Source organism: Diabrotica virgifera, chromosome 3 (genome assembly GCF_917563875.1).
Source record: "Diabrotica virgifera virgifera chromosome 3, PGI_DIABVI_V3a".
Taxonomy (NCBI): Eukaryota; Metazoa; Arthropoda; class Insecta; order Coleoptera; family Chrysomelidae; genus Diabrotica; species Diabrotica virgifera.
In genome coordinates, this window is record NC_065445.1 from 4825724 (window position 1) to 4847313 (window position 21590).

General features: G+C 32.9%; 2 protein-coding genes across 4 annotated transcripts in view; both read right to left on the bottom strand.

The window, feature by feature from the left end:
• Nucleotides 1-21590, bottom strand: part of LOC114326594 (uncharacterized) — a 363687-nt gene that overhangs the window by 258530 nt on the left and 83567 nt on the right. The gene's annotated exons all lie outside the window — the stretch shown is intronic.
• The window catches only part of LOC114326599 (bicaudal D-related protein homolog), a 198324-nt gene that overhangs the window by 6721 nt on the left and 170013 nt on the right, over nt 1-21590 (bottom strand). For 2 of the 3 annotated variants that reach the window (XR_007697378.1, XM_028275013.2), the window contains exons 3-7: nt 18386-18682; nt 17359-17608; nt 12256-12433; nt 8173-8341; nt 5181-5438 (exon numbers count right to left, since the gene is read on the bottom strand). Coding sequence is in view for 2 of the 3 variants with exons in the window: in XM_028275013.2 (XP_028130814.1) it covers nt 5181-5438; nt 8173-8341; nt 12256-12433; nt 17359-17608; nt 18386-18682 (1152 nt within the window). In the remaining variant the exon portion in view is untranslated. The remainder of the gene's footprint in view (nt 1-5180; nt 5439-8172; nt 8342-12255; nt 12434-17358; nt 17609-18385; nt 18683-21590) is intronic. The other variant, XM_028275014.2, reaches the window with a different exon arrangement.

Genomic DNA, 21590 nt, shown 5'->3' on the forward strand with positions numbered 1-21590 from the left:
ATAATCCATCATCAGATATTGTGCAAAAATGTTTTGCAAGTGGATAACGTCATTTCAATTATAACTAATATTGTTAACTGTATTAGTTCAATATGATTAAATCATTGTGAATTCAAAGCATTTTTGCAAGAGTTAGAGACAGAACATACTGATGTCTTATACCACAATCAACAATCATATTCGATAATTAATTTTAGAAAAGGTTCTTAAAAGATGCTGTGAATTAGGAGAGGAAATTATTTAGAAATTAAACACTGCTACTTTGCTAAATTTATAAGTGTTGATCGCAAAATGAAACTTTTGTAATGAAATTCAAACTATTCATTGATCATATAAAAGAGAAAGAATTAGTCGAATTATTTCCCAATAATTTTGTTTAGTCCGGATCTGGATTATTCTTGTGTTTAAAGGTTGGTCTTGTGGGTGGTTTGGATTTTAAATGAGAGATATCTATGTCAAATATTAAAAAATATACAAGGTGGTTCTAAAGTTATGCTTCCAGAAAGACATGGGCAAAATCGATAAACACCCTGTAACTCAGTTATAAAAATTATTGAGCCAATAAATGTAGTATATCTAGAGCCGCATTAGTGACCTCTATTCACAATTTAAGTATTCTCGTTTCTCAATGAAATATCCTGTATATTTGCGGCAAATACCGTGCTTAAATAATAGTCTGGGCTGATTATCGGAGAATAGGCCATTTTTGGGAAAAGTTATTTACCAGCAATTTTATTGCTGGAATTGAACCTTATGATTGTATATATTAATGATATATATATATGCAAAGTCCGCAGATAGTGTGCTACTTTTTTTATAAACAAAATGGCGCCCGAAAATAGTGTTTTTTTCAATTTTTGCTCTATAATTCCAAAGATTTTAACTTTAGACCAAAAACACCCAAATAAAAATTCACCGCAATTAAATTCTGCATCGAGACGTGTTTTTTCCGGTTTACTTCGACGAAAACTTTCCCCGGAAACAGTGGGTTTTTCCAACAAAATCTTTAATTTTCAACTAAACTTTTAGATAAGTATGTAGTTGTTAATCAATAATTAAATAACTTGGTAACGTAAAAGCCCTTTCCGTATATATTATAATTCCAGAAGCCAATGGAAATTGAATGAACAGTTTAGCAACAATTGAAATGTTAATTAAAAACTTACGGTCGCTACAATAACGACAATAACTACGATGCATAAGAATAACTATAATTTTTTCATAAAAAGACACTATACCTATCTAATGTACTTTACAGAATTGAAATTGGACTATTTAGGCGGCCTCAGGAATATTTTAAAATTATAAACAATTTTTTGGCTTATAAACAAATAGAATATCTCGGAAAATATTAAACTAAATTAAATTGTGAAAACGTTATTCGAAAAACAGCGGCAGGACGCTTCTTTCAAAAGAAAAAACGTTTAATTATGACAAGTAGTTCCTGAGATACAACCGGTCAAAGTTGACCGAAATTTACGGCAAAGATATAAACAATAGGATCATAATTTTTAACCCGCCGTTACACGCGTCTTCTATTGTGACGTGGTTGCACGCGTGTGAGCGTCGCCCTCACCTACATAAATTCGACTTATTTCGAGGAAGAATGAATGTCAACATGTATAAATATAAAATGGGTTGTACTCACATATTATAGAAAGTCTCGTAAACCATTTTTTTATTAATTTAACAAAACAAAAGTAAAAATAATATAGATCAAAAGCAAGTTTTCTTAATTTTCAATTTCAGCAAGCCACTGAAGAAATTAACGTTCTTTACGCGAATTAATTTTACTAAAAATACAAATTAAAATTAACAACTGTTCTGAAGCTATTTCTTTGTGGAATTTATGTAATTAACTATTAATATTTTGTATTTTGATAACGACGTCCGAGGTGGAATTCGAAACGTCAATAAAATCAATTTTTCAAGTTAAATTGTGGCTTATTTCCCAATTAGAATAGGTAAATTTAAAAATTGGTTCTTAACCAGTGGCGCACCTAGAATTTTCCTCTGGGGGGGGGGGAGGGGGTTTGCTTGGGCACCGAAAGTTTTTTGTATTATTTGTGAAAGACAAGTTACATTTTCCTGCTTTCTTTTGTATATATTTGCTCTAGGTGGGATTTTAACCCCCAAACCCCCCCTCGGTGTGCCACTGTTCCTAACCTAATCCAAACAATAATATTTTAATTAAACCTACCTAAATATTAAATAAAAACCTAAAAGTTTCTTTGAGATAATAGAAACGTGATTTCACTGTGATTGCACGCGCAGTGAGGAATTCCCTCACTTGAAGAGGGATGTCTCTTCTTTCAACTATCACACAGCACCCTGACCGCCTGAAATATTCTATAACTTTTTCATACCCTCTCATGAACCATGCTAAAGGCATTCCTGGGTGCTTAAGGTTATCGTATTAGTTTACACAATTTCATTGGTTATAAACAAATATGGTGAGGGATTCCCTCATAGCGTGTGTAATGGCGGGTTAAACCATCACCTTTTTATTTTTGTCCTCTTTCTTCACACCAATTTTCATATCTTTAAAATCCTCATAACATATATTATTATAATAAAAACTATCGATAATACGTGTGAAAATTGCCAAAAATAGCAAAATTCCAATCAAAAATTAGGTTGGAGAAAATGTAACCCTCAAAGTTCAAAATCGGTATACGTTAAAAAAATGCATTTTCTCGGCATCCCATGAAGCATGAAGCTTGCTTTTCTTATGTTATAATAAATTAATTTATTTATTATAACACAATATTTTAATTTGTTTAAATAAAAATTCTTTAAATAATTATACAGCTTTTAAATGAGAACATTTATGTTCTTAACTTTAAAAGGTACACTTGTAGTAAGTTTATCTAAAAAAAAGTCTACAACTGGAAAAAAATATGTAATTTTCTGTTCTTATAAATAAATTAATCTATTATAACAAAACAAAAGCAAGTTTGACATTTAATAATGCGTTAGTTCGATGGCTCTACTCGAGTTATTAGGGAACAAAAAAAGAATGAAGGAAATTGCTCCATGGGAAGCCGAGAAAATGTATTTTGTTAACGTATACCGATTTTGAACTTTGAGGGTTACATTTTCTTCAACCTAATTTTTGATTGGAATTTTGCTATTTTTGGCAATTTTCACACGTATTATCGATAGTTTTTATCATAATAATATATGTTATGAGGATTTTAAAGATATGAAAACTGGTGTGGAGAAAGAGGACAGAAATAAAAAGGTGATGGTTTGAAAACTATGATCCTATTGTTTTTATCTTTGCCGTAAATTCCGGTCAATTTTGACCGGTTGTATCTCAGGAACCACTCGTCACAATTAAACGTTTTTTCTTTTAAAAAGAGCATCCTGCCGCTGTCTTTTGAACACCGTTTTCACAATTTAATTTAGTTTAATATTTCCCGAGATATTCCATTTGTTTATAAACCAAAAAATTGTTTATAATTTTAAAATATTCCTGAGGCCGCTTAAATAGTCCAATTTCAATTATGTAAAGTACATTAGATAGGTATAGTGTCTTTTTATGAAAAAATCATAGTTATTCTTATGGATCATAATTATTGTCGTTATTATAGCGACCGTAAATTTTTAGTTAACATTTTAATTGTTGCTAAACTGTTCATTAAATTTCCATAAACTTCGGGAATTATAATATATACGGAAAGGGCTTTTACGTTACCAAGTTATTTAATTATTGATTAACAACTACTTACCTAAAAGTTTAGTTGAAAATTAAAGATTTTGTTGAAAAAATCCGCTTTTTCCGGGGAAAGTTTTCGTCGAAGTAAATCGGAAAAAACACGTCTCTATGCAGAATTTAATTGCGGTGAATTTCTATTTGGGTGTTTTTGGTCTAAAGTTAAAATCTTTGGAGTTATAGAGCAAAAATTGAAAAAAAAACACAATTTTCGGGCGCCATTTTGTTTATAAAAGAAGTAGCACACTATCTGCGGACTTTGCATATCTATATTATTAATACATACAATAATAAGATTCGATTTCAGCAATAAAATTGCTGGTAAATAACTTTTCCTTGTATTTTGCTAATTAGCCCAGAGTATAAGTGCGAATGTGGTATAGGGGGGTAGGGATATGGTTTGAAAATTTTGAATATTTCGATTTTTTTTATTATTTTGTATGAAAATACTCAAAAAATTTCAAAAATATTCTCTGAAAATTTCAGTTTGACCGTAGGAAAACTACCAGAAATACAGCATGTTTAATATCCCTACCTTCGGCTCGCTTTGCAGCAGCTTGTTGAGCGTAGTGAGAAACGTTCAACAGCTGTAAATGGTACCCCTGATATAGCGTTAGCGTGGTAAGCGTTCAACATTCCTAGTATATACCCTCAACTTTGCAGACGATCACGTAATAATGGCTAAGTGAAGATATAGATAAACTATATGGCCCGAAAATTAATTGAAGAGTATGATATATGAGGTCTCGAAGTGAACAAAAAGAAATCGGATACTTGTACATTGGAGGAGAACAAAAGATCATTTTAAACAACAGTACCACGATAAAACACTGCTACGACTACAAAACTCAAGGTATCAATATTTCGCATGGTGGAACATTAGACACAACCATAAGCGAAAGAAATAAATCATGTAGACAAGCCATCACAATGTTAAACAGGATTTTATGGGACCAATCCGTCAGCCAAGAAAGTAAAAAGAGGATATATGAAACTATAGTGAAAGTATCACTCTATACAGCTGTGAGGTATGGCCACTAAAAGAAAGAACTTTAGCAACGCTAAGAGCAACGGAAATAGATGTTTGGAGAAGGGCAGCAGGAAGATCTAGGAGAGAAAGAATTACCAACGAACGCATTAAAGAAATAATGGGAATCAAACGTAATAAAAAAATCACGGATGACTTAGCAACAAAACAACTTATCTGGTTCGGACATATACAAAGAATGGATGAACAACGAATACCAAAGGAAATACTTAAGTGATAACCAGAAGAAAAGAGTTGAAAACCAAAAAGATGGAGTAAAGGAATAGACAAAGAGCTAAGAAAGAAAGAAAAACAGAAGTAGACCTATGGAACAACCGGACGAAGTAGCGATTGGAAGTTGGAAAACGGCGGAGAACGTTATAAACCGACATGTACTCGTAGTGTTTACTTCTGATACCTAAAGTAATTACTTACCTGCCACTGTTCAAGCTGTTGACTCAACTCCACCTTCTGTTGAACCGTCTCGAGCAACTGGCTATTGGCTTGCATAAGTTCCACTCTAGTTTTGGCCAACTCCACCTCTACTTTGATCCGTCTCTGAACCGCAATGTCCCGGTCTTCGCGCGCTTTTACTACCACCTCGTCTTGAGCCAATGAAGAATCTGAAGCGTCGTGCATTGCTCTGTCTCGCTGCTCCAATGCTGATGCTAGTTCGACCTCACACACCGAAGCCTAAAACACAACACGTATTATTGAAGTAATAAAGCAATAAAATATATAGCAGTCCAGGGAAATGAGTAAAAAACCATGTTTTGTCGTGTAGCTATCTCTTATTGGTCCTTCAAATCGGATTATGTTTACACAATTTATATTGTCATTTTTATTTTCTGTCGCTTTGCATTGAGTCTTTGAAGCATGAAGACGTGCATGCTTCGGATATAGTACGTTCTTTAACGGTAAAATATTGCAAGACCTCTAAATTTTAAACAACAGGTCCGATTTAAAAGAAATTTTGCAAATAAGCTCATCTTGTCCTCCTCTTCAAAAGTGATATGACTACAATGTGTGCTTTTTATTTTTAAGGGGTGAACCTTAAGGTTTTTACCAAAAATTAAAAACAGCCGATATAAGCGTTATTTAAATATAAATTAGGTGTAGGTATGTTAAATAATAGTATGTTAAATATAGGAATTTGATTGCTTCTCATAATTGAAATGTATTTTATAGTTTAAACTATTTTTAAACCTTTAAAAACTACCCTCTAAATAAGAATTTGTATAAAAAAAATATTTTGTAACTTTAAATTAGGTAATGATGTATTTTGTAGTGATTTAAACTTTATTTTATGTTTGCAATTTAGTTTATTAAGTATTTAATATTTTCAGCCCTTATAAACTAACCCTACAAAGACATTTATTAGATCATTCACTCACGGTAAAATATTGCAAAACCTGTGAATTTTAAACAACCGCGTGGGTTGGCATGAAATTTGGCATTCACATAGCTAATAAGTCAAAGAAAAAAAGTGATATAGTACCGATGTGTGCTTTTGCCCTGGGGGTGAGTTTCACCCCTTCTCGGGGGTGAAAAATATATGTCCAAAATAAGTCCGGAAATGGATAAACTGACTAATTTTAAGCAACTTTTGTTCTATAGAGTTTTTTCACTAAGTCAATACTTTTCGAGTTATTTGCGAGATAATATTTTCATTTTTCAACAAAAGAACCACGTTTTTAGACGGTTTTTGGCCAATAACTCAAAAAGTATATATTTTATCGAAAAAATATTCCCCGCAGAAATATAGATTATGAAAAACTGAAAAAATCTGTGTATGTATGAAGTTTGGAGACCTAGTAAAACCAGAGTCGTAGCCAATAAAGTTCCAAGATACGGGGTGTTGAGATTTCTATTACAAAGTGAAGATTTATTGATTGCTCTAAAACCGGTTGAGATATGAAAATGGAATTTGGTGGGTTTTAAGAGGTAGTTACTACGCATTTTTAGACAGTCTTACTATTAAGAATTTTATATTCACCATTGGCGCGCATACGGGTACTAGTCTGAATTAAAAAGAAAATAGTACGCCACTGAGGCATTTCAAATTAAAAAACATTTGAGTTACTTATTTAATTTGTGACAGAAAATATATCTTTCTTTTTTTTATACGATGCGCCTTTTTCATGAAAAAAAAAATAAAATACTTATATCCACACTTATAAGTACTCGACATAAGTTTCAATGTGGTTTTTTAACGATAACTTCTGTAATTTTCAAGATGTTTCATTGTTCCAAAGCTTATTTTGTGGAGAATTGTAAGTGCTAAAAGTTTTTAAAAGTTGGACTTTCTGGAGGTCTTTTATTTTTAAAGCATGCGATTCAAAGAGCTTAGAAAACTGCTTGTCACACTTACGTGCAAACTTAAAATATGAATATCTAACTCAGCTTTTACCATAGAGACATTGAAAAAACTGAAAAAGTTCAGTATGAAAAATACTACATTTTAGTATTGATATATATTTTTTAAATTTCTTTTAGTTTTCAAGTAATTTTGAAAAAATGGAAAACATTTATAAAATGTCAAAAATAATTTAATACTAAATTGAAATTTTTTTCAAACCTAAACTAAGCACTTTAAACTGGTTAAAATCTCAGAACACGTAGTCAGTTTATAAATAAACCTAATTGTGTATAGAATAATCTTAATTTTTATTTTTGTGGAAAATTCACCAATTTAAGTAATTACTCTTTTGTTTTTTCAACGACATAATCGTTTTGTTTTTTTAATAACTCGGTCATTTTTTATCCAAAGCACTTTTATCGTAGCACCTTTTAAAGGTATCAGTAAAATCTTTAAAACATGTCTCCATAATTTTTTTCTAAAAATCTCTATTTCTTACGTTATTTAGTGATAAAATGTTTGATTCAAGGTTAATTCGAAAAAAACCCTATTTTAAGTAGGCTGTAACTTAGGTTGTATAGAACAGCACTTTATTCATTAATTTAAAAGGTTTATTTTTGACTGTAATGACTTTTTCGTAAAATGCATAATTTTAGAGTTATTTTTGAAAATCCACTCAAAAACATGCATTTGCCATGTAGGAAATCATCAATTTCGATCGTGAATAACTTGCTAAATATCAATTTACCGAAAAAGTCGTATATAAAATTTTTTACTCAAATTGAAATATCTATCAATTTCCGAGGTTATTTTGAGGTTAAATATTTCCACCCCCGAGAAGGGATGGTACTTTTTTTTTCTTTGACATATTATGTATATGTATGCCAAATTTCAAGTCAATCCAAGCGGTTTTTTAAAATTTACCGCAAAAACCGTCAAAGAATGTACTAATAATGTACTGTAGTCAGTTGTGAAATAAAGAAAAGCAATTGGTATCTACGTTTTGTCATTTCAAACTGAAGTGTAAGACCTCAGTCTCATCAACACTTATTTTGATTTAATACTTACTTTTGTGTTGAGCTCCATAAGTCGTTCGCTTCTTCTAGCGAGTTCCTCGTCCCTTTCTTGTATTTCCCTTCGCGCTTGTTCTAGCCTTTCTAATATCCTCACTACGTCCGTATCTAAGACTAAGCCAACGAGCTCTTGAGCAACTTCCGTGAGCATTCCTGGAGCAAACCTACAAATTGATATAATACATATTTAGGGGGTAATAAAATAAATAGAGCAAAAAATAAATAAATAATATGATGTGTGTCATTGTATTTAAAAAATTCGAAGAGAAACTAAAGGTATTGGAAGCCAAAAGTAAATTAACAAGATATAAACAACTACATCGAATGTGACCTGACACTAAAAGATAGAAAACTTAAGAACATAACCACAAACGAAAGAGCAAATGGTAAAAGGACGAAATTTCGTTATAGAAGACACGGAATTCATAAATTATAGAAGACATCATCATCATCACGTAGCGCTACAACACTATGTGGGTCTTGGCTGACTGTACAACTTTTTTCCAATTTGTTCTGTCTTCCATCAACCTAGGGTTAAATGGAATGTTCATTTTCGGGAGATCTCCTTAGATGTTATCTCTCCATCGCATTCTGGGAGGTCCGAGTGGTTTTTTGCCTGTAGGAATATCCACCCATACCACTCCTACAAGTCTCACAAGTCTTATTTTCGGACAATTATTAGAAGAATTATTATTAATTGTATAATTATTATTAATTATATATTAGAAGACACAAGAGGGAAATGGAACCAAAATACAAACGTAATAGAAAAAGCAACAATCAATACAGTTCCATCTAGTTAAAAAAACTGGTGGAGTGGAACAAAATACGTGGACGAAATAGGAAAGCATAGAATAAGGACATGAGTGAATATAAAGATGATAACGCAAACAGAAAGAAACAATATTTAAAAAGTAACATGATGACAAATAAGGAGAAGACCATTTTAAAAATAGCAACGTGGAATGTAAGAGGCATAAGCGGGAAAGAAATATACCTGGGGAAACGAAGAGATGAAAAGAAGACACTCTAATGCTATGAAAGGGTAGCGTTTTGATTATTATACATGAACATTTGGGTATGAGAAGACTGTTTTCCAAATGGGTGCCACGTTTACTTACACCAGAGCAAAAACAACAACGAATTGATGAATCTCGCTGCTGTTTGGACATGTTTAATTGGAATAAGTAGGAGTTTCTGCGTTGGTGTGTCACAATGGATGAAACATGGATCCATCCCTTCACTCTGGAATCAAATCGGCAATCGGCAATCACATTAGTGGACAGTGTCCCAAGAAAGCTGTCCAAAGCAACCAAAGACGCAACAAACTTCTGGAAAAGTTATGACCTCTCTATTTTGGGACCCGCAAGGGATGATTTTCATTAACTATTTGAAACATAGAGGAACAATCAACAGTGACTACAATATTGGTGTTATGACGCATGTGAAAACCTAAATGGCAAGGAAAAGGCCTCATTTATTGAAGAAAAAATTGTGGTGTCACTAAGACATTGCACCGTGTCACAAGTTGATGAAAACGATGGCAAGAATGCACGAATTGGGTTCCATTGCATTGAATTGCTTCCGCGCCCACCATATAGTCCAGATCTGGCCCAAAGCGATTACCACCTTTTTCCGATCTAAAAAATGCTCTGTGGCAAGAGATATCGCTCCGATGAGGAAGTAATCGCCAAAACTAAGCCTATTTTTAAACGCTTTTCTTTAGTTCGATAGTTTGGGTCAAATCTTTAGACAGTAATTTGACTGCCTTTTCTTTAACGCAAATGAATGAAAATTTGCAGACATAAGTATTCGCGGGAACAACACACAAATAGTCAATAAAAAATTCTTTATGTTTATTAATTGTTTAAATAAAAAACGATTTTAATGGAAAATGCTTAAATTCTCTTGTTTTTTACAATGTAGAAACTTGAAACTTTTACAGATTGTAGCTAATTATATGAACTATACATAATTTCACGTTTTACGTTAATTTTTTACGTTATGCTTCATAAATAAACAATAAAGTTTAAAATTTTTTGCCGATTCCGACTACTTTTCATGATTGTACATCATGTTTATAAACATCCTAAGCGGCGACGATTTTCACCGCTCATATCTTTGTTTATATAAACATCGGCGCTTATTCGTGTCAAATTTCAATAAGATACGAAACAAAACTTCAACAAAACTGGAATGCAAAAAATTCGTGTTTTTAACGTAGCGTTAGAAAAACCATCGGTAGAGACGTTTCATGCTACAATTAACATTAGAATTTGTGTTGGCATATTAATTCAAAGTTTGTTACAAACCCTTAGTGGAAATTAACAGGGTCTACAACGTGCAATAGTAAAGCATTAGAAGAGATGGAAAGACTACGAAAACTATAATAGGTGTAAATAAGGATTTTGATTTAAGAAAAATTAAGAAAAATGATTTGTCTGAAGAAATTACGGAAAATGTACAATGTATGTATCAAATGTTGATATAAATGCAAAAAATGTGTCTATCATATACATCATTTTTTTAAACATGACGATATATTTTAATGTTTGAAAAGTGTAAGACTAAAAAGTAAAAAATAAAAAAATATGAAAAACAATTTTAAGAAATGCTTTTCTTTAGTTACGAGGGACTAAACTTAAAAATATTATAAAAAAATCAACTAAAAAGCAAAAAATAAAAATATTAAAACTCGAAGGATTATTCGAAAAAAACTATTCGATAGATTAAATATACAAAAATCTCACACATTCGTTAAAATATTGAAATAATCTGACACGTTCGTTAAAGAAAAGCGTCGGGCACGTCTTCATCGAATAAACGGTTTGAGGATAGATAATTTTTTACTTTTCGCGCCCTACACTTTTATTTAACGAATGTGTTAGATTTTTCAATTTTTTAACGAATGTGTTAGATTTTTGCATATATAATCTGTCTAACAATTTTTTTCGAATAATCCTTCGAGTTTGATTTTTTTTGCTTTTTAGTTGATTTTTTGAAGTTATACTTCTTTAGGCGCGATTGAGAGTAAAATTTCATAATACTGCGCGCATGCGCATACAGACAGTATGGCGTTTAGTTGCTGAATCTTTCAAGTTATTTATAAATATATCAGTGCAAGAAAAGGCGTGAAAAGAATATGTTAGTGTTTTTAGTAAATGTATTATTTATTATAATTTTTGTGTCTTTGGATTTGTCTTCCTCGGGAATAAGATATTTTATAATAATAGTAAGCATATTTAAAGTATTTTTGTATTAAATTTGTCAGTATGTACGAGAAATCTTGTAACTTGTCAAAGTAAAAGGGATATAGCTCAGTAGTAGAGCGTGTGACCGGAGATCAAGAGGTCCCGGGTTCAAATCCCGGACGATTCATATTCTTTTTTTTATATTTTTGGTATCGTTTTAATAAAAATTTTTTAAAAGTGGTAGGTAAAGAAAGTTAGTTTAATATTTAAATAAAATACAAATAACCTGTTAAGTATATTAATTTCGTTGAAATCATAATAATAGAAGTATAACTTCTTACGTGCGTACAAAGTACACACACACATTCTTTTTTTATAATATTTTTAATTTTAGTCCCTCTTAACTAAAGAAAAATGTTTCTTAAAATTTTTTTCATATTTTTTTATTAAGTAATAGATATATCGTTTTACAAGGGCGGCATACCCAAAAATTAGAAAAAGGTGAAATGATTGTATCTCGTCTAAAGAAGATTTATGTTGATAAATACAAAATATTGTTACGTTAGCTATATGCCAATGGCCTACTAGAGAATTCTATTAATGAGCCCCCAAATAAAATTGCTCACCTTCCTGCGTTCAGGTACAGGGATTCTCGAGCCTCCTCGATATTTCCAGAACAATTCCTTTTTTGCCAAACAAGATTTTGGACATTTCTGGTGGAGTCTAGAAAGCAGGCCCGGAGTATTTAAATAGAAAATTCTTATTGTACGATTCAATCCGAATGTAACAATTGTATCGTAAAGTAATAGGCCTTACCAGCTATGTCCAGGACTTATTGACCGACGGATTCTACATATTTTACAATATATATACCAAAGAATACTCACCTCGAAGAATCTTCCATCGACGCAGTTGAACAATCCGAATGAAGGCCGCTATCGTCGTCGGAATGGGACTTCAGTTGCAGAACCAGAGATCTAAGTTGGCGGTAGACGGACATACACTCCTGAGACAAAGTGGGCTCCGAGATGTCCATTTCTGACAATAGAGATCGCTCTTCACCAGCTGATCGAACAATATACATTCAAGAGTTAGTAACTGGTGTTAGTAACATGATAAAATGGTGGACGTTCAAATTAGTGGGAAGTCAAAAAAGAGGTAGATATGCGTAAAACGATTATTCGGTAAGCAATTTGTTATAGGATGAAACATGAGCATGGTATAGTTCAGCGATCTTGACGTATAATATGTACATTTTTTACATAATATAATGATACTAGAATTTAAAACCAACATCTCCATAAAGCCTCCTGTAACGCTGTTAGTCAGGAAGGCAATCAAACTGTTCGAGAATAGTCCGAGAATTGATGATATTACTGCAAAGATTTCCAAACACTGATATTCTTGTAGATAGTCTCCTTCTCTTCTACTGTCCTTTAGTTCACTCAATTTTGAACATTAGTCCATTTTTTCACGGTTTTTGCTCTAAATTTTAAAGAACCGCTTGGATTGACATGAAATTTGGCATGCGTACAGCTTACATGTCAAAGAAAAAAAGTGATATTGTGCCGATGTGTGCTTTTGCCCTGGGGGTGACTTTCACCCCCTCTTGGGGGTGAAAAAATATATGTCCAAAATAAGTCCGGAAATGGGTAAACTAACTAATTTTAAGTAACTTTTGTTCTATAGAGCTTTTTCGATAAGTCAACACTTTTCGAGTTATTTGCGAGTGAATATGTTCATTTTTCAACAAAATAACCACATTTTTAGAAGGTTTTTCGTAAATAACTCAAAAAGTAAGTATTTTGTCGAAAAAAACGTTCTTAGCAAAAATATAGCCTATAAAAAAGTAAAAAAATGGTGTACGCGTTAGGTCTCTGGATCTCGTAAAACTAGAGTTATAGCCAATGAAAAATAGATTAATATTCACCAAATTTCAAATATAATATTTCGACGTGAAATATCGAAAAAATTAAGCACTTTTTGGGAAAACCCATTATAACTTTTTTAAAGTGTTTGAAAAAAGCTTTATTTTTGTTTTTATAAAAAGTTTCTAGCATTAAATTTAAGCAAGTTACGCTCAAAATAAGGTTGGTCCCTTTTGTTGTTGCAAAAAAAAATTGGGAAGACCAACCCCTAATTAGCAACCCCTAGAAATTAATCGTTACCGCTCCACAAATTATTTTACTTATGATGTGTTTATATGATCTGTAAGTTTCATCGATTCAAAGTGCTTATTTTTGAAAAAAATTGGTTTCAAAGTAAAATTTTTAAAAATTTAAATTTTGAAAAATATGCTATTTTTCGAAATAACTTAAAAATTGTTAGATACCAAAAATCACGAAAAACAAAAAAAGTCAGATTTGCTTTTCTGAATATGATGTATTTTTTTGTTTTTCTGTTAGACAAAAATTGATTAAGATTTGGTGTTTCTAAATTTGCATACATTCGTGATCAGTGACTCGTTCAACCCCTTTTAACTACAGCCCTTTCAATAGTAAGGACTTTGAAGCGATGAAACTTACAGATCATATAAACAATATATACACGAGTCAAGAAACTTGTGAAGTCGTAACGATTAAGTTCATTTAAGATACTAATTAGGGGGTGATTTACTCGATTTTTTTACCAAACCCAAAAGGGACTAACTTTATTTTGAGCGTAACTTGTTTAATTTTGATGCTAGAAATTTTTTTTATAAAACAAAAATAAAGCTTTTTTTAAACACTTTAAATAAGTTGTAATGAGTTTTCCCCGAAATGTGCTTCATTTTTGATTATTTCACGTTAAAGTATTCCATTTGGAATTTGACGAATATGAACCTATTTTTCATTAGCTATAACTCTGCTTCTACTAGATGTAGAGACGTGATGTATACACCATTTTTTAAAATTTTTTACAGGCTATATTTTTGTTAAGAATATTTTTTCGACAAAATGCTTACTATTTGAGTTATTTGCGAAAAACCGTCTAAAAGCGTGGTTATTTTGTTGAAAAAATGAACATATTCACTGCCAAATAACTCGAAAAGTATTGACTTAGTGAAACTCTATAGATCAAAAGTTACTTAAAATTAGCCAGTTTATCCATTTCCTGACTTTCTTTGGACGAATATTTGTTCACCCCCAATAGGGAGTGAAAACCACCCCCACGGCAAAAGCACATATCGGCACAATATCACTTTTTTTCTTTGACTTGTTAGCTATGTGTATGCCAAATTTCATGTCAATCCAAGCGGTTCTTTAAAATTTAGAGGTTTTGCAATATTTTACCGTTAAAGAACGGACTACATAGGCTTCCCCTAGTTTCCTCCATTTGCTTCTGTTTAGTCATCTCCCCATCTCATCTGGGGTCGTCCTCTTGCTCTCTTTCCTGTCCATGGTATCCATTGTTGTATCGTGGTATTCCTCGTACTGACAGCTACCTCGTCATATTTTAAAGGATCTTCTTGGTGGTCTGATATGAGTTAGTTAATCGATAAAATTTCGAATAAATCACAAAGACATTTTGTGTCAAATGATAAGGAATGTTATACTTACAGGGGAAGCTAATTGTGGATCAGATCACAAATTAGTGCTGCGTGAAATAATTTATCTTCTATTATCATCATCAGTGACATTACAGTTCGTTATGAGCCAAAGGCTTCTTCAAAATAATCCTCTACTCGCCCCTCCCTGGCAACTCTTTCCAATGATCAACTCCAATAGGTTTTAAATCGTTCACTAAGTTTTCTTGATACCTAAGTCTCAGTCTTCCTCCAACTCTTCCCATCAGCTCTCTTTGGTCAATAACTGGCTGTTACACCTTCTTCTGGCCTCATTACATGCCCTATTCATCTAAAGCGTGCTACCTTAATAAATTTTACAACGTTAGATTCCCCGAAACTTCTATATAACTCAAAGTTACAACGCTTTCGTCACAAATCTTGGTCTTTTATTCTTCAACATATTCTTCTTAGGATTTTTCGCTTGAAACGCTTATACAATTCTTGGTCCTTCGTAAGTGACCACGTTGCTGCTCCATATATTAGCACTGGTCTTATTAGTGTTTCATAGACGATCATTTTAATTTTTCTAGATTGTTTTAAGACCATCTGTCATCTCAAGCCGAAGTAACACTTATTGGCAAGCACTATTCTTCTTTTAATTTCTTTGCTGACGTTGTTATACTCAGTCAACAGCGAGTTTACATATTGGTGCCCAACATGGGGATCGAATGTGGAGAGTACTAACCACATGGTTAATATCTTACAGTTTATCCTCCTCCTTAGTCGTTTCCTCATTTCTGAGTGTCGTGATTCCCTATAATACGAGCAACTATCTCTTTCCATCGGCTTCTGTCCTGAGCTTCCCTCATGGATTCAGAGAATGTTTTTCCACTGGCTTTCTGTACTTGATCCGTCCATCGAGTAGGTGAGCGACCTCTACTTCTGCGCCCTTCAACGTTTCCCGAAATTATAAGTCTCTCAAGATTATCATCACTTCTTGCAATATGGCCGAAAAATTTTAAGACGGTGGAGAGGCAAATAGAGGAAAGTTGAGTCTGAATATTAAGCTCTTGGAGGATTGAGTGATTTGTTCTGTGTTCCGTCCATGAGATCCGAAGCATTCTTCTCCAGCACCACAAATCAAAGGCGTCAATCCAATTAAATATGGGAAAATTAAGGCACGTGCTAATCTTATTTTGGTGTTCTTCGACAAGGAGCGATCTTTCCAGATTTTCGATAATCGACTCATAGCGTTTTTGGCCATGCCTATTCTCCTACGTATTTCTGTTTCACAAGATCCTGTATTACTGATGTAGGATCCTAGATAATTGAACTCGTTAACCACTTCAAACTGGTTCAAGGCTCCTGTTGTCTGAAGTGAATTTGAATAATCTACTACCATAATTTTTGTTTTTTGTTTATTGATCTTGAGACCACATCTATTGCTTTCGGCTTCCACTAGCTGCAGCAGGCTGGACATTTCTTCTTCGGATGCAGTTCTTAATGTTGTATCATCTGCATATCAGATTTGAGATCTTCTTTCCTGCGATAGAAATACCGCCATTCCATTTATCGAGTGCTTTTCTCATTATATATTCCCCATAGAAATTAAAAAGACTTGGAGATAGAATACATCCTTGTCGGACTCCTCTACCTATTTTAAAAGGATCGGACTTATGGTTTTCAATTCTTATTCTGGTTTCACTGTTCTCATATAGGATTTTCACCAGAGCTGACAAATGATCAGGTACCCCCAGCTCATGTAGAACTTTCCACAAAACTCTTCAGTTTACACAGTCAAATGCCTTCTGATAATCCAGAAAGCAGATGATCATCGGAATTTTGAATTCTCGTGCTTTCTCAATGAGTTGTCGCATATTAAGAATTTGCTCCCTTGTGCCTTTACCCTTCACAAAGCCTGCCTGTTCTTGTGGTATTTGTCTATCCAGGTATGTCTGCATGCGACACTTGATGATTCTCAACAGAATTTTACTTGGGTGTGAAATTAGTGAAATGGTTCGGTAGTTACTACATTTTGTGGTTACGCCTTTCTTATGAATGGGAGTAAATAGCGCGGTACACCAATCACTGGGCCATTTGCCGATTCTCCATACATGATTGCACAGTCTCCACATTAATTGGAGGCCATGTTCACCCATGTTCTGTAAAAGTTCTGCCGTGATGTCATCGCAACCAGGCTGTATTACAGTTTATATTGGGTGAATATTTTGGCGTTGAACATGCTCGAACCATTTTAACCTATGGTCTATCAACTGATGCCACACATAGATTTTGCTTAATACATTTGATGCTGATTTCAAGCATAATCTGCACAAAGCTAAGTAAAAATGCATGGAATCCACTATACCTTTGTGGGGTATCGATTTTTTACATTTGTATTAATAATTTTGTACATAATAATTGAAGAAAAATTATAGAAAAGCTGCAGTAAATACATTCTCTAGCTGTTAGATATTTAACACAAATCTATGCAAAAACTCACCACTAAGCCTTTCCTCTATCGATAATTTTTCTTGCGGCAAGCTGTATTCCTTCAGACTCTGTTGGTACCGCATATCCTGCTCCCGAGCGTGCCTTTCCAACATCAGAATTCTATCGGAGGCTTCCTCTAACGCTAGGGCTATGCTGTCTCTATCAGATGCTGCTACTTGTAGGCGCCTTTCGAGTTCTTGGTTCTTTTCACTGGCTATTTCTAGTTCGTCTCTAAGACCGCCGACACTGTTCATGTGTTCCTGAAAGAAAAGTGACTAAAATTGGAAAATTAAATTTTCAAACGGCTGGAGAAAAGGATGACTTTTATCTCCAACATATATTCAAAATATATATTTAGCAAGCATTAAAAAACTGGAGACTCGCCATCAACATTAATAAAACGGAATATCTTAGAATAAGGAACAAAGATAGGGACTCTCGATTAGAGATATAAAAAAATGCGAAGAATTTAAATACTTACGGACACTCATAATAGCGAAGGTAGAAAAATCTAAATGGGACATTCAGCAGAAAATACAACAGGGCCGAAATGTGGTACGAACTCTAAAATAACTACTTCTGCAAATCGGTTGTAGAACCAATTTGTATCTGATGTTAGCAAATGTCGATAAAGAAAATAAAAAACTGGAAGAGGTTGAAATGGACTTTTCAACTACCATTTATCCAGCCTTGATTACATCCCAAATGAAGAAATAAGAAAAACAATAGGAAGGATTTACAATACCGTAGATGAAATAGAATCCAAACAACTTTTATGGTACCTACGAGCATGTAATGCGCATGAAGGACGAACAATGGGCAAAACAGGTCTAAACCCTATGTTTCAAGGAACAGAAGATGGAGAGAAAGACCAGCAATAGAATGGAGAGAAGGAATGGACCGACCGAAAAAGGTAAAGATCGAAATGCATGATACTAATCTAGATTTGGAACAATTTTTAAGGAATTACATGTTCCATGTGATTGAAAATTACTTCATTAATTTGGAAATAATTTTCTAGGAAAATACAAAGTTACCTGTAAACTGCTTTTTCCCAAACTCAACCTCTCTTTGTATTCGTCGATCTCTCTCGCGAGATGTTGTTCTTTATGTGCTGCGTCCTTCAGCTGCGACGTCAGTCTGGTGTTTTGAGCTGTCAACTCCGCCATGAGGCCGCTCTTGTCTCGTTCCCATTGTTTCAGAAGGTTGTCTTTGGCTTGAAGCTTTGATGTGAGTTCGGCAACGTCGTTTTGGAGTTCGATTATTCTGGCATCTAGTTCTGATTCTTTAGAGTGGAGTTTCCGTCGAAGGATGTGACGGTCTTGTTCGATTGACTGAAAGAAAAAAAAATGTTTATTAGTATATATACGGAAAGAAGCCTATAAAATGTTAAATAATGCTATATAAATTTCAGCATAATTCAAATTCTGAGTCCATGCTAGAAGACACAGATTCACTCAGACCAGAACAATTTATTTATAGTATATTTGCTGCAAGAGGAAAGTATGCTGTTACGTCAGCCCTTGGTCTATGATCTAACCGCAGGTGGACGTTCAATGGTCCGTCCTTCTAGATAGAACTGTGTTATAGACTGTTCGGTGTAACGGCAGTTTGATTTCGCTTCCCAAACGAGTAGACAATCCTTTAAGAACATTCAAGGGAGTTTCAGATAAAGGTTCACAAAATATACACTCACCGGTACAAAATTCCGCCACCTAAAATTTTTGATTAAGTTTGACAGTCCATAACTTTATTATTTGTACTCCGATTTTCAAGATTCTTGCATCAGTTTGTAGGTACATGTATTGATGTCGTTTTTTATTATTCCGGTAACAAAATTTTTTTGCTTAGATGGCATTATACGGGGGTTAATGAAAGCGTTGTTTTTTCTTCTAACTTTAAAAAATTCTGTGGAAAAATTGGAGGGCTGATTTTGTTTCGTGCTCCTTTTGTATTATCCTGTAGGTATCACTAAGGTTTTGTTTTTTGAATTTCCCGAATATCTCTTTTCTTGTAAGAGCTGTAAATAAAAACATTGCTTTGTAAGTTTATTTAATTAACAATATCAAACGCACTAAAATTAACAAAACAAAACAAAATTAACAACAAAACAAAACAATTAAATAGCGTGTATGTCTACCTCTTGCAGCAACGACTGCTCGCAATCTGTTTAGCTTCCAATAAAGATGTGTTATCCTTGCCTGTGGAATAGCCCGATATTTCTATATCAGGGCCATAACTGTACCAAATTCTCTGGAGGCCTAGAATGACGGCGAATAGCTTTTTATAATTCATCCCATAAATGCTCAATAGGATGGAGATCTGGGCTTCATACGGGCCATTCTAATCTTATCAATCCAACCTCTCTATTTTATGGAGTTCATCAGTGTTTTTATTTACAAACAATGGTACAGTTCTTACAAGAAAAGAGATATTCGGATAATTCAAGAAACAAAATTTTAGTGATGCCTCCGGAATAATAAATAATATGACAGGACTATGAAACAAAATCAGCTATTCCATTTTTCCACAGAATTTTTTAAAGTTAGGAGAAAATACAACTCTTCCATTCACCCCTATATAATGCCATGCCAGCAAAAATTTTCTGTTACCGGAATAATACCAAACGATAGCAATACATATACCTACAAACTGGTGCAAGAATCTTAAAAATCGGAGCATAAATAATAAAGTTATAAATTGTCAAACTTAATCAAAAATTTTGGGTGGCGGAATTTTGTGCCGGTGAGTGTAGAAATGTAACCATACATTTCCATTGAACGTTGAACTAAAATGCATTTCCAAAAAGATTATTCTAAAAAATTCTGGGAAGATTTTGTAACATGGTTAGAGTTACTTATTTCTTTTCAAAAAATCAATTGCCTAGATCTTATAGACCACAGCAATTTGTGGTTGAAAAAATTGTTTGAAGGTGGTATTATCTATGAATTCTAGACTGATTTTTATTTGGATTTTTTCTCATTAATTTCAAATACTTTGCAGATTATTGTCCATTGAGTAAAGCAGAGGAGAAATTTTTATGATACCATTGTTTAACAAATAACTGTCGATTTCCAGTTAGCAACACTTCTTTAACTAAAATACAAAAATATTAAAACTATAACATGTAGCCTTATTGTATTTTGTCGGAAATAAATTATAATGCACAAAACAAAAACTGTTATAAGAAGTTCTTTTGATTATGTACGATAATTATTTTGGGAAAGTTTGTGCAAAAAAATCATTATGTTAATAATTAATAATTAACAAAATTATGCTGGTTATAAAAGGATCATAAAATATAAACAGTGCTAAAATTGTAGTAAAATAAAATAGTAGTCAACAAAAAAGTTAATAGTTTTTGTATTCAATTGTCAGCCATATGTGGCCATATTATATATAAAGCATTTTTAAAGTTTCACAGTACGGTAGTTTTATTATATTGTAGTCAAAAGCGGAGTTTTGGACCAGCAAAAACATCATTCATTCGTTTTTATTTTTTTATGTGAGATGCAATCAATTTAAAACTTTATAAAAAGTCACAGGCACAGTTCAGGACTTTCAAAATATGTCTATTTTTTATGGACCCGTAGGTTGAGTGTACATAGCCACAAAATACATATTTTATCGAAAAAACGTATAACTTTCTTTTGAAAATGGCTGCCGGTTTAAATTTTTTTATTTTTTGAATTTTTTCAAAAACTGTATTTTGGTTCTTTTCATGAGGATTTTTCAGCGCGTCTCAAATGATAGAAAAAAGGTAAGTCCGTGATAATATACATTTATAACATTTATTCTAACATGACATTTTAGTTAAATCTGACAGTTGTCAAATTTTATTTGCCATTGGGGATAAAAACAAATCAATTGTCTTTATTGCATTTATAAAATGATATTTTCTTTAATTTGTATAGTCTTATAAATTGTACAGATTATATTCGTAGATATATTATATAATTAGTAAATACATTTTTTTTCTATTATAGCGCCATCTATCGACAACTAGAATAATCACCTAACTAGAATAATTACCAAAGTAATCACCGACGTACCTTTTTTTCTGTCATATACAATTTAATGCGTTAGAAAGAAATCGAAAAACTGTGACGCACTGGAAAATGCTCATGAGAAAAAGCATATACATTTTTTCTAGATTTTTTCCGTAGATTGCGTTTACCTTCAAAAACCGGGAAAACTGGTTGTGTAGAGGTTTCGGAGGATTTTCCCCATTTTATAGAATTT